This window comes from Ylistrum balloti, unplaced genomic scaffold (assembly GCF_031769215.1).
Source record: "Ylistrum balloti isolate Yb309-2 unplaced genomic scaffold, AGI_CSIRO_Ybal_v1 Utg371252, whole genome shotgun sequence".
Taxonomy (NCBI): Eukaryota; Metazoa; Mollusca; class Bivalvia; order Pectinida; family Pectinidae; genus Ylistrum; species Ylistrum balloti.
The window spans coordinates 26,725-49,679 of NW_026782677.1; the positions used below are offsets into that span (position 1 = coordinate 26,725).

The following is a 22,955-nucleotide window of genomic DNA, read 5'->3' on the forward strand; positions in this document are numbered from 1 at the left end:
ATAGTCAATCACCTACCTCGCAGGTTGTGTAATATAGACCTACATATTAGACTGCAGGTTTACATGCCCAGGACGTCACTGAAGTGTATACAATCTATCTAATATCTTGAACGGCCTTCGTGATCCAGAACATATAATCTTCCGAGCTTCTTTAAAAATATTCTGGCACTAACACACCAGAAAGGTATGTGATTTCTAAAAATCGATGGCTGCATTTCCAATGAATACCTTTCAAAACAGGTTTTACTTTCGGTTTCCTCTTTCTTGTTACCTGGAATGACGTCACGTAGTGGGATATTGTGTGGCAGGCCAAGTCGCCCTACACCAGAAAGGGGTCATTGCGCAAACATCAAGGTTAAAACTACAACAAAATCATTCGTTCGTTTTGTCTCATGTGTGTTTCTTTTTAAACATTTAAAATCTGGAATACATCTAAGATATGAGAAGGAAAGGTAAAACTAAAACGCAATGTCGAGGAATTTTTTTCCCCTGACAATAATGAAAAGCACTTATTGTGTCTCATTTTAGAGTTAACGACTACAGTTATACGTCTGGTGTATTATTGAGGTTTGACAATAAAAGTGTAAATGTATTGATTTAAAAAAAAAAAAATTAAGTATCACTCAATGTATTGAAAAAAATCCATATGAATTGAAATCATTCTTGGTCTGAAGGTATTTTTAGAAGTTTTTGTTGCATTTCAAAATGGAAAATACTATATACTCGGTTGATTTGAAAAGTGGTGTTTTGATATAATATGCAAATGCTACTAATGTGGGATTCAACGGTTAAAGATAGCACCCAAACTTAAACTCTGACCAGCAATGCTGAGTTGCAGTAATTTTACTTCACTCCATCTTTGTATATAATGTACTCTCCTAAAATATCGGAATGTGGAGAAATGTCCTTAAGTCAGTACATATGTTTTTTTTTTTTAATGAGAGCAGTTTTACAGAGCATTATATTCAGCTATAGGAAGATGACCCAAGTACGGACACCAAAACTAACAAGTTATATCACAATTCCTTTACTAATCATAGCATTCCAGTTTGTTGGTGGGAACTTAAAATGGTGGCCCGTTTGAGAGTGTCGAACAAAAAATCCAGTAAACAAATAAAATAGATAAATCTGGGACATATAATTACTATCTCTGAATGAAAAGAAACACTGCGTCGGCAACTGCTTGATATCAACACTAATAGATGAAAGTGGCATTTTAAGAATATGTCCAAGTTTCTTCGTAGAAAACCTCGCCCGATACAATGTACTACATTATTCTAAATGGTGAAAAATGTGACATAACCTCTGTATGCTCGAAAGTTGATACATGTATCTCATAATCATATGTTAATGTGGGTTTTGTGACAAAAACGTCAGCAATGGTCGTTTTCGTGTATGGAATTTTCAATTTAAAAAATGAGCTTACTGAATAATGAATTTATTTATTTATTTATTGCTGCCAAATCCGCACTTGCGTAGGTCCGTTCAAGGATTAGATTTTCTTAGTGCGACCGTCAAATCCGAAACACGAGTAGTCTCCCCTCGCATGAGAATCTTTTGCGTGAAGGAAGAGAATGGTGTTAGACAGCCGGCTGACCTTAAAGTCCACATGTTGTTTAGGATATATCGCCAACATATTGCTTGTTTCTGAGGTAATGCAAGTTTTGCATCGGTTGACGCAATTGTATATATCATCTTTCTTGTACAGGGATGTCAATTTTTGATTGAATCCAGACTTGATGTCAGTTATATTGCCATTTATTGAGGCGGACGAGGAGTCTTGGCTTGCTAAAGTCTCCGCTGTCAATATGTGCACATTTGTAATTTTGTACATGGTAATTGACATTGTGACGAGTGAGACTACTAATTCAAATATTCTACATGTATAAGTTTCCTCGTCCTAGAGCGGGGTCGTCCCTCACACGTAATGCAGGATTTCCCTAGGTTTGACAAAGGAATATCTGCGTATGATTTAATCTTAATCTGTACATGTACCATGTGATAGATGAATTTCAACACTTATTGTTGTGTGCCCCTGTGATCATGAGAACGCAATATAGGTGTAATTATTTGTTTTGATAGAATTTTGGTTTTTGGGGGGTAGGGGGGAGGTGAGGTCAGCATTCTGTAAATATCACCTACACAGTACAAGACATAGAATAGTGTATATGTCAAAAAAAAAGGACGTATGGATTATATAAGTTATCTTTATAAATATTTTTTTTCAGCAAAAGTGTACAACAAAATCTTTTCAAAATAAACAGTAGTAGAAAACTGAATAATTTTAAAATGACTGGACAATCATTTGTGACAATGGATGATACCATTTGATGTTCATAAAATAAAGATGCATTTTTCGGCTTTTTACAGCTGAAATACCACCCAATATTGTATATCACTTTCAGCCAGAAATATGAAAATAATCCTTCTTAACATTGTCAGGTTGACTCATGTACGTTTTGTGATGTCATTTCATTTTGTTAGTATTATCATTTTTTTATGAAAATGAGATTCTCTTCTTATTGGTTGAAAAATGGCTGGCCATTGGAAAGTCCACACTAAATAACGTATGTGGCATGGTAAGATAAACATAAATTTAAAGTGTGATGGAAAAGGGTCTTAGCTTTCTTCACAGTTCAAAAGTTCAAAGCTGATGCCAGAGATGTCTCCACTGGGCCTAGTTTCTTATCCCTCTGTATTATATTTCGTTGGTTAAAGGGTACTAAATTGTAATTTTGTTTTGGCCACATTAGCATGATAGAATTAATTTTATGAAAACATATGCTGCACCTGCATGTATGTAATCAGTCTTTTGTATTGCTATCTAAGGGTCATTAATTTTTTTTTAATTGGGGGATTGAATGAAGGTACCATCAAATTTTGTAAAATAAAATAAACTTATAAAAGTTCATTTGATATTCCTACTGTTTAGTGTAAACAGCATTACCACTTTGTAGTCTTTTTGTGAATTTGTTTCACGGTGGATTGCAGGTGATATTCAGTGAATGCTTGGCCATTTATATGTTGACAAATCTCGGTATTCACCATGATTAAATGTTTTTGTAAAATTGTTTTTGTTGTCATCTTCTTTTAAATCTTGCTATTTACAGGTTTATTTAGCAGAAAAGCAGATCAACCATGTTTCCACGTAGTATTGGTATAAAGTTCAGTGCATCACAGTTTCACATGATGTTGAAACGGTGTAAATTACTGACAGGTCAGTTTCACAGAGGATCTGTAGAATTAGCTTCGGGTGAAAAGATGTTAGAAAAACAAGACAATCAGCCTGAAATCCGACAAGATGACCATCAGAAGAAGTCGTCAGATGCAGAGTTATCTAAGAAAGACGATTCTGGACAGGTCCAAATTCTCACTGAAGATCAATTGCCCCCTGTAAAACCTAAAACACAAACACCTTCAGAACACCCAGACCTTTGGAAAAATCCAATAGACATGAGAATTCTGCCAAAAAAATTTGTAATAACTGATCAAGAAAGGAAAATGTTTCAGTTGTCTACCTATATATTCAAAGAAGTGGGAGAATTGGGTAGAAACAAAACCAATTTTTTGAAAGCATTGAAATTATATGAAGAACGGGAGAAAGTGTACCAAAGAGGCCTTGTAGAGTTTTTGATGACCGGTTTAGATATTATGAAAGAGTGGGGAGTACATAAGGATAGGGAAGTCTACAAGGCCATGTTAGCGACTTTTCCGAAAGAGAAGTATCTTCCAAAGTCAAAGTGGATGGCAGAGCTTGGACACTTTCCAAAGCAACAGCAGTGTGCCATAGATATACTGGAAAAAATGCAGAACAATGGTAAGATTGATACAAATTACAAATTGACCATTGGCAAGATAATTCCAAAAGTTTTGGGGTTTTTTTTATAATAAAGTTAAGAAGCTCCTGTTGACTTACCATTCATTAATACAATCAATACATAAAGAATATTTGGAACATGGAAAAAATATCGCAATAACCAGGATATCATAATATCCAATATTACGATGAGTTGATTCCAGTGTACCATCAAAATATGAGTCTGTTGTGATTGCCATAGAGGAAACTGTAACAGAATAAAACATGTTGTTGAGCATATGCCAACCAACATATACAGTGAATCATAATCTTCTAAAGAATGAGGAATGCTTTTTTTTTCTTTTCATTTAAGGTGTGATACCAGATGAGAAGATGGAACAAATGATAGACGAGAGATTTGGAAGTAGCAGTTATGTGGTCAGGAAGTACCTGCGTATGATGTACTGGATGCCAAAGTTCCGCCATGCTAATCCTTACCCGATACCCTTCCACCTGCCGGATGACCCTATAAAGCTGGCCATCTTAGCACTACGACGTATGGCAGTTGATCTCAACAACAAGATAACTGTCTGGAAGGTAAATGTACAAACAACCAATCCTGATTTTATACTAATTTGTCTAAACTTCTGCGAACATACAGTGATTTATAACAAGTGGTTTTACTAAATTCAGTTGGAGTCCATGATATACATGTTACCTGTAAAGTTTGGTGTAGGTAGAATATTGTGTCAAGGAAAGTGCTATATTCCCTCTAAATTGATGCACTAATTTATTTCAGTATTAGAAAATTTAATATAGAGAAATTTCTATGATTTCTGCTGTAAATTTCACTTCTTTTGAATGTAATATTTCTTAAAAGATTTAGCAAAAGGAAATTTTTAATGGTTTCTTTATGGTTCCATTGTGAAATTTTACATCTTTTTGATATACTGGTAATAGTACTTCAAAATTTAATAAAAAGAATTGTCAATGATTTCCTTGTTAAATTTTGTATCTATTGATTGTATGGATGTTTTTCACTGATATTCTGATAATGTGAAAAACAAGTCTATTCTGTTCAACTGTAAAATACATATTACTTTTCAAATTGGTGGTATAAATACACATTGCCTGTCAATCTCCACTTGTAGACTGTGGAAGTTGAAGAAAACCCCCTGGAGGACACTTTCATTGTGGGTGCACAGAGTCCCGAACAGGCAGATCTCATTAATGCTCATCCTCCAGATATCCCTCTAGTGGTAGAAGGCAGCTTCAGCATCTGGCTTCGAGATAAACAACTATTTTACTTCGTGTTAAAATCTGACCAAGGTAGACCTCACACACCAGCAGGAGATGTAGATGATGGTAAGATTATTAAAAAATTTCTCAAGGAAGAAACATTACACAGGAAGAAAATTGAATAAAAAAATTTCATCAAGAACAGTCTTTGAACCATTCTTTACCACAGCACTGTTTTTCTGGAAAGAATTTTCGCAAAGGTCATGGAAGTACCTGTGTAGACCGGTTCTTGCACACATTCTGTGTCTAACTAAAGTAGAGACAGATTAAAGTGACTACCACTGTGGCTAGGTGTTCATAATAGCTTTATTATCTTTGGTTAATCAGCGTTTTTGACTAAACAGTAATCATATTGAAAGTAGAACCCTTGGATTTTGAAGTTGCAATGGTTATTGTGGTACAATTTTCATAATTGTTACCAACTTCTAGTTAATTATCACCAAGAAAAAAATAATAATTACACTATTGTACAGTCCATCATTCTATTTGTAGGGATCTAGATCAGTAATTGTAAATTTTCTTTTGGTCAGATTCTGAGGTTGACTGGTCAGGGCTGAACCCTTACTTCACAGAAAATGAGGAAGATTGTTCCATCTTCGTTTCTCCCAGCATCCATAGTCAGGACACTGGTATAGTGATGGCTACTTGTGTAACAGGAACCACTTCTCGAGACTCTGTTGTAACATGGGTGCGTTACCTCCAGAAAACCAATCCCAAACTAGAACACATCCCAATTCTGTTCTCAATAAAAACACACACAGGTCAGGTAGCGGAGCAACAACCTACCTAGTGACTAGTGTTCAACATTAAATGAAGGTTAGTAAAGAAAGAAGGGGACATAACCCAGAAATGAAGTCATCTGATGTTGATATGTCAGATAGATCTTCAAAATCTTGTCCTAGGATCTCCTAGAGAAACAACTGGATGGAGTTAACCAAGGAAAAAAGGGAAGATAACTAAGGAAGTTGTGGATGTCAAGTCAGAAGTATTTATTTTGTGATATCATAAGTCACAGGTCAGCTTGATGTAACCACCATGGCCAGTGGTCATTAAAATAATGATTGTCATATGTTTCATCATTCGAAGGTGAAACGGGTGAAAAATTGATTGTGGATCAAAGATGTGAATAGGGAAACTGCTGACATATTTAAATATTTGGGGGTCATTTCTCCACTGTATATAAATCCTTGCTGAGATGACAATACATCTGCAAGTGTTTTTTCTTTCTTTTAGCTCTAAGTCAAATGTCATATGCAAATAAGCCTCTTACAAAGGAAGATAATCGTGGCAAACAAGACAATAAAATATGTCCCACAATGAGGCATATCTATTTAGAGAATTTTATTGGAATGCAGCTGTGAAATTCACACTATAAAATAATCATGTGATCAGGACATAGCAATGATAACAATAAAAAGCATTGTGTATTGGTAAAGTTTTTTGAAGAGTAATCCTTCTGTTGATTTTTTCATTTTTCTTTTTGAAACTAGTCTAAGAGTTTTGATGTTGGAATGTTTAGAAGAAAAAGAAAGCAACTGGACAAGCCCTGGTCCTCAGCTCTTCCAACACTAGGTATTTACCATCAATGAGTTTTTCTGGAATACCTGCAACATCAGTACATGTTGTCAATGAATAAATAGAAGTGAAGCAAGCGTTTTAGGAATTTAAATTATAACACTAGGTAACATCTCATTATAATGCAGGATTTTCCATCTTTGAGAGGGTGTACTTTTTCAAAGGGCTGGAATTTTTACAGTAAAAAAATAACATTTTTAATATTCCATTTTTAAATACATTAAAAACCTTATTCTTTCATGTTTTCAAAATAGTTGAAGCTTCATTTATCTGGAAATGGCATGTTGTATGTACTTACATTCTTTACATGTAAAGTTTGACAGTACACCAAACATCAGTACTATGCGGCATGTGTTGACCGAAACAACCATGTACGCTAATACTCGCACATATCTACTGTGAGACATGACATTTTCTATTTCATCTGCTCGGAAAGATCGACTTAATTGGTTTAATCCGTTCTGAAATTAAATCCAATGCAGCGGATGTATCCAGTCTCGTTTTGTCTGCTCGGGATTGATCAAACTTCAAATATGTATTCAAATTAACAAATAGCACATTGATAACATCCAAGACATTGATATAGGGTGCAAATTTCGGTAATCCAATTTAAGATTAATGACTTTTTCCTAATTTTATTTTGGCAAGAACTGAAGGTTGTACTACCTGGTAAATTTTAAGTTATTGGGAGTTGCTTCCCTTGAACCTGAGAATTTTTGTCCAGATACTTACCCGGATGGCTTGTTGCATTGATAAGATATTTGTCAGTGGTGACGTCATCACGGAACCATTGACATTTCGGGTCACCGAGTTCCTCACCATTTGTTCTGTTGTCGTTGTCGGGGTCAAGGTCACAGATTTCCGTCCAATTTAAGGAAAAAGTCTGTAGTACACGATTGGAAAGACTGACAATCATTTGGATTCTCAGGAAAATTTACTTAAAATATTTTGAATCATATAGATAGATTTTAAGCTTATCATAATACTAGAGAAAACCTATAAAAAAACTGATGAATATTTTCCGTGCGACGGGTCAATAGGAACTTTCCTTCATAACATATATGACAAATTGAAAACAAATGAAAGTGTATTCTGTAAACCTATGTTCTGATGATAGGATTCAGCTTTTTCAGGATTTGTTATGTTAGAGTCTGTGGGCCCCTTCATTCCGATTTGTGTGATAGCCTGATGGTGGAACTGAACTATACTAGCATATTGATTTTGATATATTATGTCTAAAATTGTTACAGTACACAGAACGGACGCCTGGACGAACGATCTCCACAATTAGATAATGTAAGCATGGTTTTCTATAGTATACCTGTCCAAATGAATTCCTGTCGAAGAGATTCGGCCAATGTCCAATCCTGCGAAATGTTTCGCTGGGCCCAGCCCCTGGACACGTGTAAGGCACGTGCATACTGTTAGGGACATAGGAATGATATTGTGGGTGGGGCGAGACAGAAGTCACCAACAAACAACAAAGAAAGATCGTAGTTTTCATTTTACACCAAGTGAACGCTTTTACTTAATATAAGATCGAGGATAATGTGTATTCCCAGAAAACAGCGCGCATAAATACATGATTGATTACCTGTGCAAATTAGTCTAAATACTTGGCAATTGTCTGTGATGCTTAATTGAAAATGTTAATTTATGCTATAAGTATGATAAGCTCGTTGACACAAGTATTAAGATTCTGAAATCGCATTTGTATATGGATTTATCTTATTCACATTCTACTTGATTAGTATATCTATCTATGATCGGCCTGTTATCAAGGAAACATACTGTTTTTGCATATATCACTAATGTAAAATACCTTGGAGCGTTTCTTGTTTTTGTTTTATTCAGAAATCGTTTGTGATGTTGTAATGCGATCTCTACCGGAGTTGTCGTTACTTAACAGTCACAATACTGCAATGTACTCTTCCTTAGTTTTCTGCATATTTGACTTTAAAACCTGTTAAAATAACTTTTCGAGGTTATAAGATTGAGATGAGATTTTCAAATGAGCTATCTATGAAAGTCGTCGCGAAGTTTTAATTTGTGCTCGCTAAGGCTCGGCGTAAAATGTTTTAAGACTCGTTTCATATATAATCTCATGTGAAAAAAAGACATTTATGTAGTAAAATATGTATACACAACACAAAACATTTGTTTGATATTTACAAATGTATAGTTTCTAAAACAATTATGCTAATTAGACAAAAAAAAAAAAAAAACCAGTTATAATTTATTATAAGTGTGTCAAAGTTTTCAATTTATCTAAAGCGTATGTTTTATTTTCATTCATAAATAACCTTTGAATTGAAATAAATTAAAAATAAATTTTAACTTTTCAAGTAGATTATTGCTTTTGTAATTAAGAATGGGCAATGATAATTTGAGGATGACGGCATGGTTTAAATATGTGGTGTCAATTGAATACCCTTACATAACGTACATGTTTGGTTTAGATTTTTTAGCGAGCTCTATCGACAATTATACATAGGTTACTCCATTGGATGTACATTTACCATATTATGCTGGCTTATCAACATTGCGAGAATGCACCCCGATGAAGTAATGCACCCCGGTGAAGTAATGCACCCCGATGAAGTAATGCACCCCGGTGAAGTAATGCACCCCAGTGAAGTAATGCACCTCGATGAAGTAATGCACCCCGGTGAAGTAATGCACCTCGATGAAGTAATGCACCCCGATGAAGTAATGCAGTAATGCACCCAGATGAAGTAATGTACCCCGGTGAAGTAATGCACCCCGATGAAGTAATGCACCCCGGTGAAGTAATGCACCCCGGTGAAGTAATGCACCCCGATGAAGTAATGCACCCCGGTGAAGTAATGCACCCCGATGAAGTAATGCACCCCGGTGAAGTAATGCACCCCAATGAAGTAATGCACCTTGATGAAGTAATGCACCCCGGTGAAGTAATGCACCCCGGTGAAATAATGCACCCCGATGAAGTAATGCACCCCGATGAAGTAATGCACCCCGGTGAAGTAATGCACCTCGATGAAGTAATGCACCCCGATGAAGTAATGCACCCCGGTGAAGTAATGCACTTCGATGAAGTAATGCACCCGGGTGAAGTAATGCACCTCGATGAAGTAATGCACCTCGATGAAGTAATGCACCCCGGTGAAGTAATGCACCCCGATGAAGTAATGCAGTAATGCACCCCGATGAAGTAATGCACCCCGGTGAAGTAATGCACCCCGATGAAGTAATGCACCCCGATGAAGTAATGCAGTAATGCACCCCGATGAAGTAATGCACCCCAGTGAAGTAATGCACCCCGATGAAGTAATGCACCCCGATGAAGTAATGCACCCCGGTGAAGTAATGCACCCCGATGAAGTAATGCAGTAATGCACCCCGATGAAGTAATGCACCCCGGTGAAGTAATGCACCCCGATGAAGTAATGCAGTAATGCACCCCGGTGAAGTAATGCACCCCGGTGAAGTAATGCAGTAATGCACCCCGATGAAGTAATGCACCCCGGTGAAGTAATGCACCCCGGTGAAGTAATGCACCTCGATGAAGTAATGCACCCCGATGAAGTAATGCACCCCGATGAAGTAATGCACCCCGATGAAGTAATGCAGTAATGCACCCCGATGAAGTAATGCACCTCGATGAAGTAATGCAGTAATGCACCCCGGTGAAGTAATGCACCCCGGTGAAGTAATGCACCTCGATGAAGTAATGCACCCCGGTGAAGTAATGCACCCCGATGAAGTAATGCACCCCGATGAAGTAATGCACCCCGTCAGCGCGTCAAAAAGGTCTTGTTGCGGAATGCCTTCATGTTGATCTCGTCGTATTGACACTGACGTGTCAAGCTAGTTGCACCATCTGTTTTGCGGTAACAGCCACGACAAATGGAAATTTCCACAATCTTATATCATTTGTCGGACTTCTCTGTGTCCAACTGTATCCCAGCTATCATTGGTCACTAAAATTATCCAACTAATTAGACTCTAAATTACCCATCGAGCATAGAGATATCCATCTGTGTGAGGAAACCGTTGGACCAGGAGAAAATCCAGATGTAGTAGGGAAGGTGACCCGGTTACGTTTTATGTCATGTAGGGAGTTGAAAGCTATCCTCTAGTATAGCTCATGCTGATCCGCAATAGTTACTTCCCTTCATTTCGTTCATACAGGAAACATTCTGACGGGCTGGTGTCTGATCTGAGCATATGTTAGTCAAAATGCCTATCCTTTGGTCTAAGTCCTGAGTAATATTATTAAAGGATACCATCGTTAGAAAGTTTGATTAATTAATCACTTGATCAGTATACCGGGCATGCTGAAATTACAACTCACAACTTAGCTGGTGACTTACTTAGCAAGGTTCGGGAGACTGTTGAAATGACAAAGTAGGTAGCAAAAACGATAGCTATTACATAGTGACAGTAGACAGTTACTCTTGGTGGTCTACGTCTGTCGCCCCTCAGGCTGTACAGGTCTTCCGTCTAACAAACAAACCAGCGTGACAACAAGGATGTGATAGTTACACGAGCTGCTGACGTAACCAAAATGTGGGATCGCTGATTATCTTGACAGATTTCAGGCAAACTGTTCAGTGATGCAACCACCAGTTACTGCTTTAAGATATCTCTGCAAAGTGAGTCGGACTTATTCACACACACACCGTGACACACTTCACAAAAACTCCGCTAACATCTACCTTGTGTACCGCACAAAATCCACCAATACATGTTAACTGTGACAACTAATTAGCTGTCATATTTCCCGCTAATTATTCGAACCTTGTAAAGTTAGCTTCAAACAAATACATGTAAATAACAACAACAACAAAAATGGCGTTTGGATAAACTGATTTGTTCAGGTTATCGCGTGCTTTCCGGTTATTATTAGGCTTTTCCGAAGAATGGCAGTAAGAATCGAGCTTTCCATTTGACTGATGGTCGTCTGTCTTTCCTAGCGAAGGAAAGGAATGTTGTGAAATAGTATGAGATGATTTATCAAAGTAAGATGATTTATCAGGAGGCGTGTCTCTCTATGTGTTGATGTGTGTGTGTTGGGGAGGAGGGGGGGGGGGGGGGGGGGGGGGGGGGGGGGGTATGCCGTAGTTACCTGAGCACAAACAATGCATGTATTATTGTATTGAACCTTATATACCAAATCTACATAAACACATTAAATGTTATATTACTTGTCACTCATGAACTCATCCTGTGATTAACACTGACTCACTCCTTCGCCTATTGACTAACTTGCTGACACTAAATTAACCGGGAACCTTCGGCAGTTTCCGTAGATTCCCGATTGACATCAAATGAGACAATTTGATTACCTCCCCTTGTCAATTGGGGATAGTGAGACTACTGACAATATTACACTTCATATATACACTTTATTTCACAAATAAATATTTAATTCTATCAATGCAGTTAAATATTTATAATGATTTTTTACATATGACCTGCGAAATGTTCTGAAATGTTGGCGCAATTTTGTTTTGTGAGATAGGATATTCTACAGTCACATGCCGTTTGGAGATTTGTTTTCATCAACAACATCCTTATCTTTCTCTCGCAATTTTTGAAGGCTAACAATAGCCGTCTTGTCAAAAATCAGAAGCTTAATGTCAATTATAAGTTATCACAATGGTATCGAAGTTTTATACAGCATACATGGTCTCGTTGAACTGGACAATTGAAAGTTTAAGGTTTGGATGACAAAAAGTGAGCAAACAAATAATAATTATAAAAGTGAAAAAAGGAAACTACCCATACAGTTTCAGATCACATTCGAGAAGTATCGGACACATAAAAAAGAAATAATATTTAAAATTTAATCTAATTAATGTTATATGTTATATTACAAAGACTATTATCTTCGTTTCCTCGGAGGCTCAGGAAGAAACATGTGCTCTGTAAACACAAATGTATATGGTGTCTTTTATTTATCACATAGAGTTGTAACAAAGATGTAAGACTGTTAACCAGAAAATGATTTAAGGATAGTCAGGAAAGAAACAGAGTTCTTCAGTAGAAGACGAAACAGAAATTATGCTAACAACTGTAAATTATGTGATGTTAGCACTAATTAATTTGTCTGTAATCCGCTTGTAGTCAAATGATAAACATTCACTCCATTTTAAGAAGACTGGAAATATTTATGAGGGTTTTTATTGTTATGTCCTTTTCCATTTACAAATTTCATCTTCCCTTAGAATGCTAAAACTACTGATCTCCACACACTAAATACAATTGTTGTTTCCTATACTAGATGTCCCAGTGATCCGATTTTACCAATAAACATTATGACTTCACTCTAGTTGTCTTTTTCTCGTCGAGTTTTGTTCTCCTCGAGGTATAAAGAATGTAACAATGTGAAATAACCCGTTGAATCTTTTTTCCTTTCCGACAGACGGTACATTTTAAATGATATATCAATAACATTCCTAATCTGAACAGAAGCCGAATGTCGTGAATTTTCCATTCTGTTGTAGAATACTCCTTTCTTTTATATGGGCTGTTACTTGACCGATACTCTTTCGTGTTGATATTGTTGCTTATAGAAACACCAAGCAATTCTACATCTCCTTGAGCTTGAGCCATTATATTATATTAACGGAAATCTCCTTGAACAAAGCGCCATCCGTAGCTGAGGAACTACTTCGTAACGTTTGGATGTTTTATTGAATACCTCTGTGATTCCTGAAACGACACACAACAAACAATTTAGAAAACAAGACTTGCAATAAAGTATGTTCTGACTAACTTGTAAGATGTTGTCCAGTCTACAAATACAAATTTGAAATCGACCAGGCGTTGTATACATATCTTTGCAGGCAAGATTTATGAAAGTTATCCTTATTTGTCTCCGGAACCAATTTCTGTTGTATCTTTATCGACTGATTATGTGCCGTCACACTTTCCGGATATTTCGTCCGTCCGGCTCTACTCATATGCACTTACCATCTTCTTCCGGTTTATGAAAAATGAAAGAAAGTACTTCCACAAGAAATCCTTGCCTGCAGATCGTTATAGGGTAATTAATTAGTAAAACTATATATAATCTTGTAAATCAATGGTAGAACATTCCAAATAACTTCAATTTGTGTCATGACAATCATGCTCTTTTTAACAATATGTATTTTCGCATGCTGCCGAACTTCTGTATACAATTATGTAAAGCGTATTTCGAAATGTATGCATGTTATGTACTTGCAGTTTCCACTCTGTCTCAAGGCGAGTCAGTGTCGGCAATAAACTGAAACGTTCTTGAAAGTTGTTTGCACAGTGGAAACCTGCGATCGTCTGTAAGCGGCCAGAAACGAACAGAAAAAAAAGACAGATGAAGTGGTAAGTCGAGATTTTAATGAATCCAGGGTTAGAAACCTTACGGGTGGAGGGACGGAACTGTATGAAATCCACATCCAGAAGCACATGACATCCCTTCTCAAAACAAGAAGCTGTATTGACGCCCTACTGAATGAACCAACATCCCCTCTTATAGATATCAACTCAACATTCATGCACTATGAAAAGCTGTCTTCAGACTTTATGAACTTCCTGAAAAGAGCTAGAACAGAAGAAAGTCTAAAGGAACTTGCTACACACAAATATGTATTAAATACTCTTAAAATGAGAAAAGACCTTATTGTACAACAGAGAATATTGCTGAAACCTGCACCCCCATCCACGACTAACCCAGAGAAACACACAGAAACACTACCTTCAGAGAAAATTGATAGAGATGAAAGATGGTCCCAGTACTCACCACACAGATCATCCCACAGACCAGGTTAGAACACAGATCTCATAGATCATCACAGGGTTCAACTCGGTCAGATGTCAGCTCAGAATACCTTCGTACTAAGGCTAAGGCCGAAGCCGCAAAGGTCAGGCTTATGTATGCGGAGAAAGAGGCCCTATTAGAAAGAGAGGCAGCTGAGAAACAAGCACAGCTCAAGATTATAAAGACAGAAAAGGAATACACAGAGGCAACAGCGAAGCTTAAGGTGTTGGATGAATATTTTAATGAAAACTTGCCCCCACCAAGTATCGAACTCCCAGGTGAACAGCTCTCATCACGCAGCAAGGTTGAGTTATACCTTGACAGCCATGGACCATCCCAACCAAAACCATTCAGTTATGTGCAGAGCCCAGGCCCATCCCAGAATCTGAGAAGTAAGCAAGTACCTAGTGTAAGCTCACTCCATGAAACCAACTATGACACACCTTTTGAGTCAGAACTGCGAGCTCAGGCCTCAGAGTTCATCCCTAGTTATCTCCCCCCTCCTGATATGTTTGCTTACTTCCCTCCTGTGACCCTTCAAAGGAATATCCGAGGAACTTTAGTGCTGATGAGGAAATAGACCTGCTAGTAAAATATCTGGGCCCGGAATCCAAGCGTCACGCAGAGAGCCTGCGAATAGCCAATGCAGCCAATCCTAAGCTTGCGCTGTCCAAAATATGGACTAGACTTGAACAGCGGTACGGATCTCCAGAGCTGGTAGAACTGTCGCTTAGACAAAAGTGCTCTCCATTAAGGAACAAGACACCTACAAAACTCTGTTGTCCTTCTACGACACATCAGCGGGAGTCAACCCGATAGTCACCAAACTTCCTGTTTACCTTCAAAACAAATGGACTGAACATGCTGGCCGTCATAAAAGAAAAAACAGTGTGATGTATCCCCCATTCAGCATATTTGTTGAGTTTATCAGCGATCACGCCATTAGAGCAAATGGTCCAAGCTTCGACTATGCAGCTAAGGTAGAAAGTAAAGCAGTAAGCGGTACTGAGAAAAGAAAGAACCCTTTGGTGACTTCATATCAGTCAAAGCCCATTGCAGTCCACAAGACAGAGGTCACCCAAAAGGAAGTAAGAGAAGTTCTCTGCCCACTTAATACACTTCCCATAGCCTGAACGATTGCAAAGCCTTTCAAAAGAAGTCTATAGAGGAGAGAAAGAAGTTTATGAAAGAGAAAAGTGTATGCTTCAAGTGCTGTGCAATAAACCAGCACATTGCAAAGAACTGCCCGGAGTCAGTCTCCTGCAAAAGATGTCAGAGTCCAAAGCACTGCACAGCGCTGCACATGTCAGGACCAGATGTTCCATCCAATAGTACGTCTACACCTACTTCCATGTCAGTCAGCTCCAGTGAGGAAGTCCAGACAAAGTGTACTAAACTGAATTGCAAGGAATTCTCTGGAAGATCTTGTGCTAAGATTGTGCTCATCAAGGTTTATCATAACACATCTCCTGGAAACTTTAAGTACATCTATGCCATTATTGATGACCAGAGCAACAAGTCCCTCGCTACATCAGAGTTCCTCGATCATTTTGGTGAGACGGGACATGAAATGGAGTACACCCTAACATCCTGTGCTGGAGTATTTACTATGTCTGGAAGAAGAGTCCATGGTTATGTTGCTGAATCAGCAGATGGCCAAACGAAGATGGACCTCCCTACCCTGATCGAATGCAACGACATACCGAACAATCGGGAAGAAATCCCTGTACCTGATATAGCACAGCACTACCCTCATTTGATCGATGTTGCACACCAGATACCTCACCTTTACGACGCCCCTACCGCGATCCTCGTTGGCAGGGACATGGTTGATGCCTACAGGGTGCTTGGGCCCTAGAAACACCCCCTTTGCTCAAAAGCTAGGCTTAGGATGGGTTCTTATCGGGGAATCTTGTGGAGGAGGTACACATTGGTCAGAGATGGTCAACGTCATCAAAACCCAACTGCTTATCAACGGTCGTGCGTCAGTCTTTGAATCCTGCAGAAATTACTTCAGCACAAAAGAAGCACCATTGGAAGCCAACTGCCTGTTTGAAAGGACCCTCGCGAATGAAACTAGAGGACTATCTATAGAGGACCACCAGTTTCTCAACATCATGGCTACAGAAATGGTTAAAGATGACAACGGGCACTGGGAAGCCCCTCTTCCTTTGAAACCTCTACGACAAGCCCTTCCGAATAACAAGAATGAGGCCATGAAGCGAGCCAAGTCCTTGACCGCTAGCCTAAAAAGAAACCCTAAAAAGCGAGAGCACTTTGTACAGTTCATGACGAAAATATTGTCTAAAGGGCATGCAGAAACAGCCGCTGGCGCTAACGGTGCTAGTGAACGATGGTATTTGCCAATATTCGGCGTCTACCACGCCAAGAAAACAGACTCTCTCCGAGTTGTCTTTGACTCCTCTGCCAAAATGCCAAGGTATCTCTTTAAATGACACCCTGCTTAAAGGGCCAGACCTTACGAACAGCCTCCTTGCTATCCTCTTAAGATTCAGAAAAGAACTAGTGGCATTTATGGCAGATATTAAGCAAATGTTTCACTGCTTCTATGTGAAGAAAGAAGACAGGGACCTCCTGAGATTTCTCTGGCATGAAGACAATGATCTGGATAAGGAGATCATCGAATACCGCATGAAGGTCCACACCTTCGGAAATTCTCCATCCCCCGCCATTGCCACCTACGGTTTACGCAAGGCGGCTGACTCGGTCAAACAAGGCTATGGAGAGGATGCTGCGAATTTGTTCATAACAACTTCTATGTAGATGACGGTCTATTGTCTGTACCTGATGCTGAGTGTGCTATAGATATCCTCAAAAGAACTCAAAAGGCGCTCTGGGAGGGAGGTCGACTCCGTCTCCATAAAATTTCATCAAACAGTCAAGACCTTATGGAATCCTTCCCTTCTGACGATATCGCCGAAAACCTCAAGGACCTTAGTCTCCAGGCAGATGACATTCCATTTCAACGTAGTCTTGGCATTTTCTGGAATATCGCGCTAGACGCGTTTACCTGCAAAGTATCCGAGGAACAAAAACCATTCACCAAAAGAGGAGTTTTGTCCTCTATCGGAAGTCTCTACGACCCCCTTGGCCTTCTCGCGCCTATCACGATCAAAGGAAAGATGTTCTGCAGACAAATTATGGATCTTACAATTGCCTGGGATGACCCTCTGCCAACAGGACTGGAGAAGGAATGGCAAAGGTGGAGGTCCTCTCTTAGTCTTCTAGAGAACTTATACATTCCTCGATGCTACGGCACTGGTGTTGAAGGAAAGGTGGTAAAAGAGTTACATGTGTTTTCCGATGCTTCAACAAATGCCATTGCTGCGGCAGCCTTTCTGCGCACTGTCAGCCAGGGAGGAGACGTGGAGGTCTCCTTTGTGCTTAGGAAGGCTAAGCTTGCACCAACAGGAGGACACACCGTCCAACGCTTGGAACTGTGCGCCGCCGTACTTGCAACGCAGATCAAGGACATAGTTGTCTCTAGTCTTGGGATAAACTTTGACAAGGTTAAAATGTACACCGATAGCCGTATAGTACTGGGCTACATCTTCAACTCGACAAGGCGCTTTTATGTGTTTGTTGCAAATCATGTCCAGAGGATAAGAAACTCTACTGAACCAGAGCAGTGGACTTATGACCCAAATTCCTTCAAGAAAGCCCAGGTGAGATAAACGCCATCGCAAAGGAATCATTCCCTCTTGTCAACCCAGTATCAGATAAGGACGTCCGGCCCGAAGTGAAAGTGACCAAAACTTCGGTAACAGATGGAGGAAACTTCGACGTTACGACCCTCTTTGAGAGGCACTCAGAATGGGATTCGCTCGTGCAAGGCCTTTCCTACCTCATTCACTTAGCGAGGTCATTCAAGAAATCTGAAAACCCTTGTAAAGGCTGGCACAAGTGCTCCAAACACAAGAAAGCGAACTTCAAACGGGAAACAGAACTGTTCATTCTTCTCAGTGTTCAAAGGAAACACTTTACGAAGGAGATCGAATGCCTTCAGTCACACAGGAAACTTCCCAAGGACAGTTCCATACTCTCCTTGACACCTGTTCTTGATAGCCACGGACTTCTTCGTGTTGGAGGTAGATTGAACAAGGCCAATGAATCCCAACTCTCGACTGATTGTAATCCGATAATCATCCCCAAAGGATGCTATGTTGGTCTACTCATCGTGCGCAACTGTCATCAGAAGGTAGAACATCAGGGCCGCCATCTTACAGAAGGGGTCGTTAGGTCCTCTGGGTACTGGATAATTGGAGGAAAGAGGCTTATCGCCTCATGTATCCACGCATGCGTTACCTGTCGTAAAATGAGAGGCAGTCTTGGAACGCAGAAGATGGCGGATCTCCCTGTCTCTCGCATAACACCATCCGCTCCATTTTCATATGTTGGTGTAGATGTCTTTGGCCCCTGGCAAGTGACTGCCAGGCAAACCAGGGGAGGTGCTGCAAATTCCAAGCGCTGGGCGGCGTTGTTCACCTGCCTCTCTACTAGGGCAGTCGATATTGAAGTACTTGAGGACATGAGCGCAAGTGCGTTTATCAACGCACTGCGTAGATTCACTTCCGTCCGTGGTGAAGTATGCCAGTTCCTCTCTGACCGCGGAACAAACTTTGTTGGCTGTACTGACCACCTGAAAATCAATGCAATCAACGTGGAGGATGGTGCCGTTAAGCAACACCTCTATCAGTCTGGAATTACCTGGATTTTCAACTCCCCTCATTCATCTCATATGGGTGGGGTATGGGAAAGGATGATCGGGATGTCCAGACGAATTCTTGACTCCATGCTTCTTCAACATAAGAACAAGTGCATCACCCATGATGTTCTATCTACACTCATGTACGAAGTAGCTGCAATCATTAATAGCAGACCAATCACGCAAGTTTCATCAGATCCGGAGTGTCCCAGCATTCTAACTCCATCTTCCTTGCTCACCCAAAAGACCTGCAATCCGCATGAACCATTTGGTGATTTGACGCTGAAAGACATGTATAAGGCACAGTGGTCTCTGGTACAAGCTCTTGCCAATGAGTTCTGGAAGAGGTTGTTCTCTCGTGAGTACCTCAATCAGCTTCAAGCTAGGCAAAAATGGCAGCATGAGACCAACAACTTGAAACTGGATGACGTCGTTCTCTTGAAGGATAAATGTGCTCATCGGAGACAGTGGCCAATCGGACGTGTTGTGAATACATTCCCGAGTGGTGATGGACTAGTTAGAAAGGTTGAGGTAATGATCACTCGAAAGGACAATCCAACAACCTTTGTTAGACCAGTCTCGGAACTCGTCTACCTGTTAAGTGCTTCGTGAACCTTTAGTGGTTCAAGTATGGCCATCTTCGCTACCATTAAATTGACTGTGTTTTTACTAAAGATGTGACATTGCTATCTGAAATTTGTATGATCATTTACTCTAGTTGTGTTAAACCTAGAACATTTCACGGTGTTGATTACGAACTTGGATATGTGAATTTAGTCATATTGATCTACTCATTACTGTGTTTATTTGTTATAGTTAGAATTCTAAATTTGTATTGTACAAGAACTTTAAGTATTGCTGCAGCAATGGGGCGGGAGTGTGCCGTCACACTTTCCGGATATTTCGTATGTTCAGTATGTTCTGACTAACTTGTAAGATGTTGTCCAGTCTACAAATACAAATTTGAAATCGACCAGGCGTTGTATACATATCTTTGCAGGCAAGATTTATGAAAGTTATCCTTATTTGTCTCCGGAACCAATTTCTTTTGTATCTTTATCGACTGATTATGTGCCGTCACACTTTCCGGATATTTCGTCCGTCCGGCTCTACTCATATGCACTTACCATCTTCTTCCGGTTTATGAAAAATGTAAGAAAACAACATGTGCTTCCACAAGAAATCCTTGCCTGCAGATCGTTATAGGGTAATTAATTAGTAAAACTATATATAATCTTGTAAATCAATGGTAGAACATTCCAAATAACTTCAATTTGTGTCATGACAATCATGCTCTTTTCAACAATATGTATTTTCGCATGCTGCCGAACTTCTGTATACAATTATGTAAAGCGTATTTCGAAATGTATGCATGTTATGTACTTGCAGTTTCCACTCTGTCTCAAGGCGAGTCAGTGTCGGCAATAAACTGAAACATTCTTGAAAGTTGTTTGAACAGATTATGTCATTATTTTTTTTTTTTTTGGTATGGAATAAAGACTATGTTAATGAAAGCGTATAGCTGATGTGGATTAGTAGTTTTCATCATTTATGTAATCAAAGTTGGTGTGTGAAACATCTTCTTAAACCCCAATGATCAATAGCTAATTAACTTTCAAAAATATTTCCAGTAGAACACTGGACCTGTTGGAAATAGGAACGTGTACAGGAAGTGGCCTGACCTGGATGGCTGAATGGGGCTCTGAGTGACCTCCATGATCTTGGATAATATGCTTTCCACATACACCTCACATCTCCCAACTCGTAACCATTGTACAAGCCATCACCGTCAGAATCCAATCGACACAGAATAGTCCAATTTCCTCTTGTCCTTCTGAAATCCTGAAATATTCCGTACAGATTTAATGAAACTATATATACAAAAGTACTTGTTTATAATGATGATTACGATGAATTGCCATATTCTTTAACTGACAGTTAAAAATTTGCAATAAGTTAATAATAATATACACTACTAAATGCAAATCGACCCTTTTTTCTGTCTCTCTGCCGGCAAATTTGCATTTTGATGTATTTGCTGCTTTAAGTAAACATTGCCAAAATTCTCTTTCTCTGTTTCAAAATAAGTTTTTAAAACTTACCAATCCGAAAGGATTTCTAGCCGAATTAATTCCATAATGGCCAACAGCTTTAACATAGTGAAGTTCAGTTTTCCCATCAACTATTTCTGTACGACAAGGATCAGGTACACGCCTGGAATTCGGTATATAATTTTTAAACGGCGGATAAGCTACACATAGTCCTATAACAATACAGCAGAGAAAATGGAGAACAAGTTGTTGAGGAGTCATCCTTACTGCTGCTGTTTTAAAATGAACTTCGATGTCTGTTTCACAATGTTTTATTAATAGTATCGTGTGCTGATATTGAAATTGACGCAAATGAAATTGACATTCTCGATGAATGGATAATGACATCACTGGTGGATTTTTTTCGTCTACATTTCATTACAACAACAGATGACTGGATGGGAAGGTATACATTGAAATCGATGTATCAGAAAAAGGATACTTTTGTAATTTCAAATTGAAGACTTTCGAACACTATCATTTCTTTTTAACTTTCATATTTCAGTATGAAATGAATTTGACTTGAAGTCGAATTGTGTATTTTTCTAAGCTTCTGTCATGTTTACAAAAGTCAAATCCTCCAAATTATTGTGCTATTGTAAATATATATATTATACAACGCAGTTGTGAATCACATGCGCTCTCCCTCTTTCTCAGTATTGATAATGTAAATGTACTACTAAATTAGCCTATTAGTAAATAGAAATGTGCATACTTTTATAAAATATACTGACAATATATATATATAATGTTTATCCTTTTCGATAAAAACAAACCGGAAAACGTCGGCTGATTGCTGATATTCGGAAAGTTTGAGAAACGGCTTATACAATATGTAAGTACACGTTACAATTTATATTGTTTAATCATTTGATAATAAACAAGGCATATATTAACTTAGTATCCTCCAACAACATTAATACCTGTTATACCTTAGCGGATTTCTCCCTGATATTGTGTACTTGTAATTATCGGAAGCCAAAATTCGACGCGACTTCAATTCGAATTATGACGAAAATTTCCTAATATTTCCGATCGATACAGATTATCTGTCGGAACTGATAACCATTGATAACGTTAATGTCATTCCGTACATATTTTAAAATGTGTGAGAAAAGCATTTATATGGTTGTAATGCATTTTTAACGTACATAATGATATTCCGAACATATGTATTAACTGCTCATTAAAAATGTTTTTTCTTCCGCCCATTTCCAATGCTGTGATTAAAATACACAGTCCCGTGAGTAATGAAGTGGTTGTCACTTAAAAGGAAGACCTCGGTGACGTCAGAAAGTTTTAACCAGTCAATTGAAAGGTCCCATCCTCTGGGGCGCTTTTTAGACATGTGATTGGAAAATAATTTAAAATTGTGATTTCAAGGAACAAAAAATCTGTTTCGCTAATGTCTTTATCAAGTTTGTCATCATAACAAGACGAAATACATTTCCGGTAAACAAGCAGAAAAAGATTTACAACGTATTAATATGTAAGTCATAAACCACATTGTGTATACATATATATTGCAAATACCACTTAGCATAGACAATGATATATATGGAATAGGTGATCTCTGTTGTCATGTTTGTCGCCGTATTTTTTAAATACAACAGGTACATTGACATTTTGTCATTCGAAAATTTGCTGATTTGTGCATATGTAAATTCAACTATATAGATGCACAAA

General features: G+C 38.6%; 3 protein-coding genes across 3 annotated transcripts; 2 read left to right on the forward strand and 1 right to left on the reverse strand.

The window, feature by feature from the left end:
• The first annotated feature begins 1,588 nt into the window (after positions 1-1,588).
• Positions 1,589-6,530, forward strand: LOC132561649 (evolutionarily conserved signaling intermediate in Toll pathway, mitochondrial-like). Its single transcript, XM_060226351.1, has 5 exons — positions 1,589-1,652; positions 3,111-3,817; positions 4,170-4,393; positions 4,948-5,161; positions 5,626-6,530. The coding sequence occupies exons 2-5, from the start codon at positions 3,139-3,141 to the stop codon at positions 5,883-5,885; spliced, it is 1,377 nt and encodes a 458-aa protein (XP_060082334.1). The 5' UTR covers positions 1,589-1,652; positions 3,111-3,138; the 3' UTR covers positions 5,886-6,530.
• A 6,744-nt stretch (positions 6,531-13,274) lies between these two features.
• On the reverse strand, positions 13,275-21,491 carry LOC132561650 (temptin-like). Its single transcript, XM_060226352.1, has 3 exons — positions 21,282-21,491; positions 20,862-21,021; positions 13,275-13,369 (listed from the first exon to the last, which is right to left on the reverse strand). The coding sequence occupies exons 1-3, from the start codon at positions 21,489-21,491 to the stop codon at positions 13,275-13,277; spliced, it is 465 nt and encodes a 154-aa protein (XP_060082335.1).
• On the forward strand, positions 13,965-15,033 carry LOC132561648 (uncharacterized). Its single transcript, XM_060226350.1, has 2 exons — positions 13,965-14,459; positions 14,507-15,033. The coding sequence occupies exons 1-2, from the start codon at positions 14,102-14,104 to the stop codon at positions 15,031-15,033; spliced, it is 885 nt and encodes a 294-aa protein (XP_060082333.1). The 5' UTR covers positions 13,965-14,101.
• Positions 21,492-22,955: the final 1,464 nt, after the last annotated feature.

What these genes read in the sequence shown, in the direction of transcription:
- LOC132561649 (XM_060226351.1), top strand. Translation starts at nt 3,139, where the DNA reads ATGTTTCCACGTAGTATTGGTATAAAGTTCAGTGCATCACAGTTTCAC. An exon ending in GGAAAAAATGCAGAACAATG is followed by an intron (nt 3,818 to 4,169) that starts GTAAGATTGATA and finishes TTTTCATTTAAG; the next exon opens with GTGTGATACCAGATGAGAAG. An exon ending in ACAAGATAACTGTCTGGAAG is followed by an intron (nt 4,394 to 4,947) that starts GTAAATGTACAA and finishes CTCCACTTGTAG; the next exon opens with ACTGTGGAAGTTGAAGAAAA.
- LOC132561648 (XM_060226350.1), top strand. Translation starts at nt 14,102, where the DNA reads ATGACATCCCTTCTCAAAACAAGAAGCTGTATTGACGCCCTACTGAAT. An exon ending in CAGATCATCCCACAGACCAG is followed by an intron (nt 14,460 to 14,506) that starts GTTAGAACACAG and finishes CAACTCGGTCAG; the next exon opens with ATGTCAGCTCAGAATACCTT.
- LOC132561650 (XM_060226352.1), bottom strand. Translation starts at nt 21,491, where the DNA reads ATGACTCCTCAACAACTTGTTCTCCATTTTCTCTGCTGTATTGTTATA. An exon ending in CTAGAAATCCTTTCGGATTG is followed by an intron (nt 21,022 to 21,281) that starts GTAAGTTTTAAA and finishes GGAATATTTCAG; the next exon opens with GATTTCAGAAGGACAAGAGG. An exon ending in AGCCCCATTCAGCCATCCAG is followed by an intron (nt 13,370 to 20,861) that starts GTCAGGCCACTT and finishes GTGTCGTTTCAG; the next exon opens with GAATCACAGAGGTATTCAAT.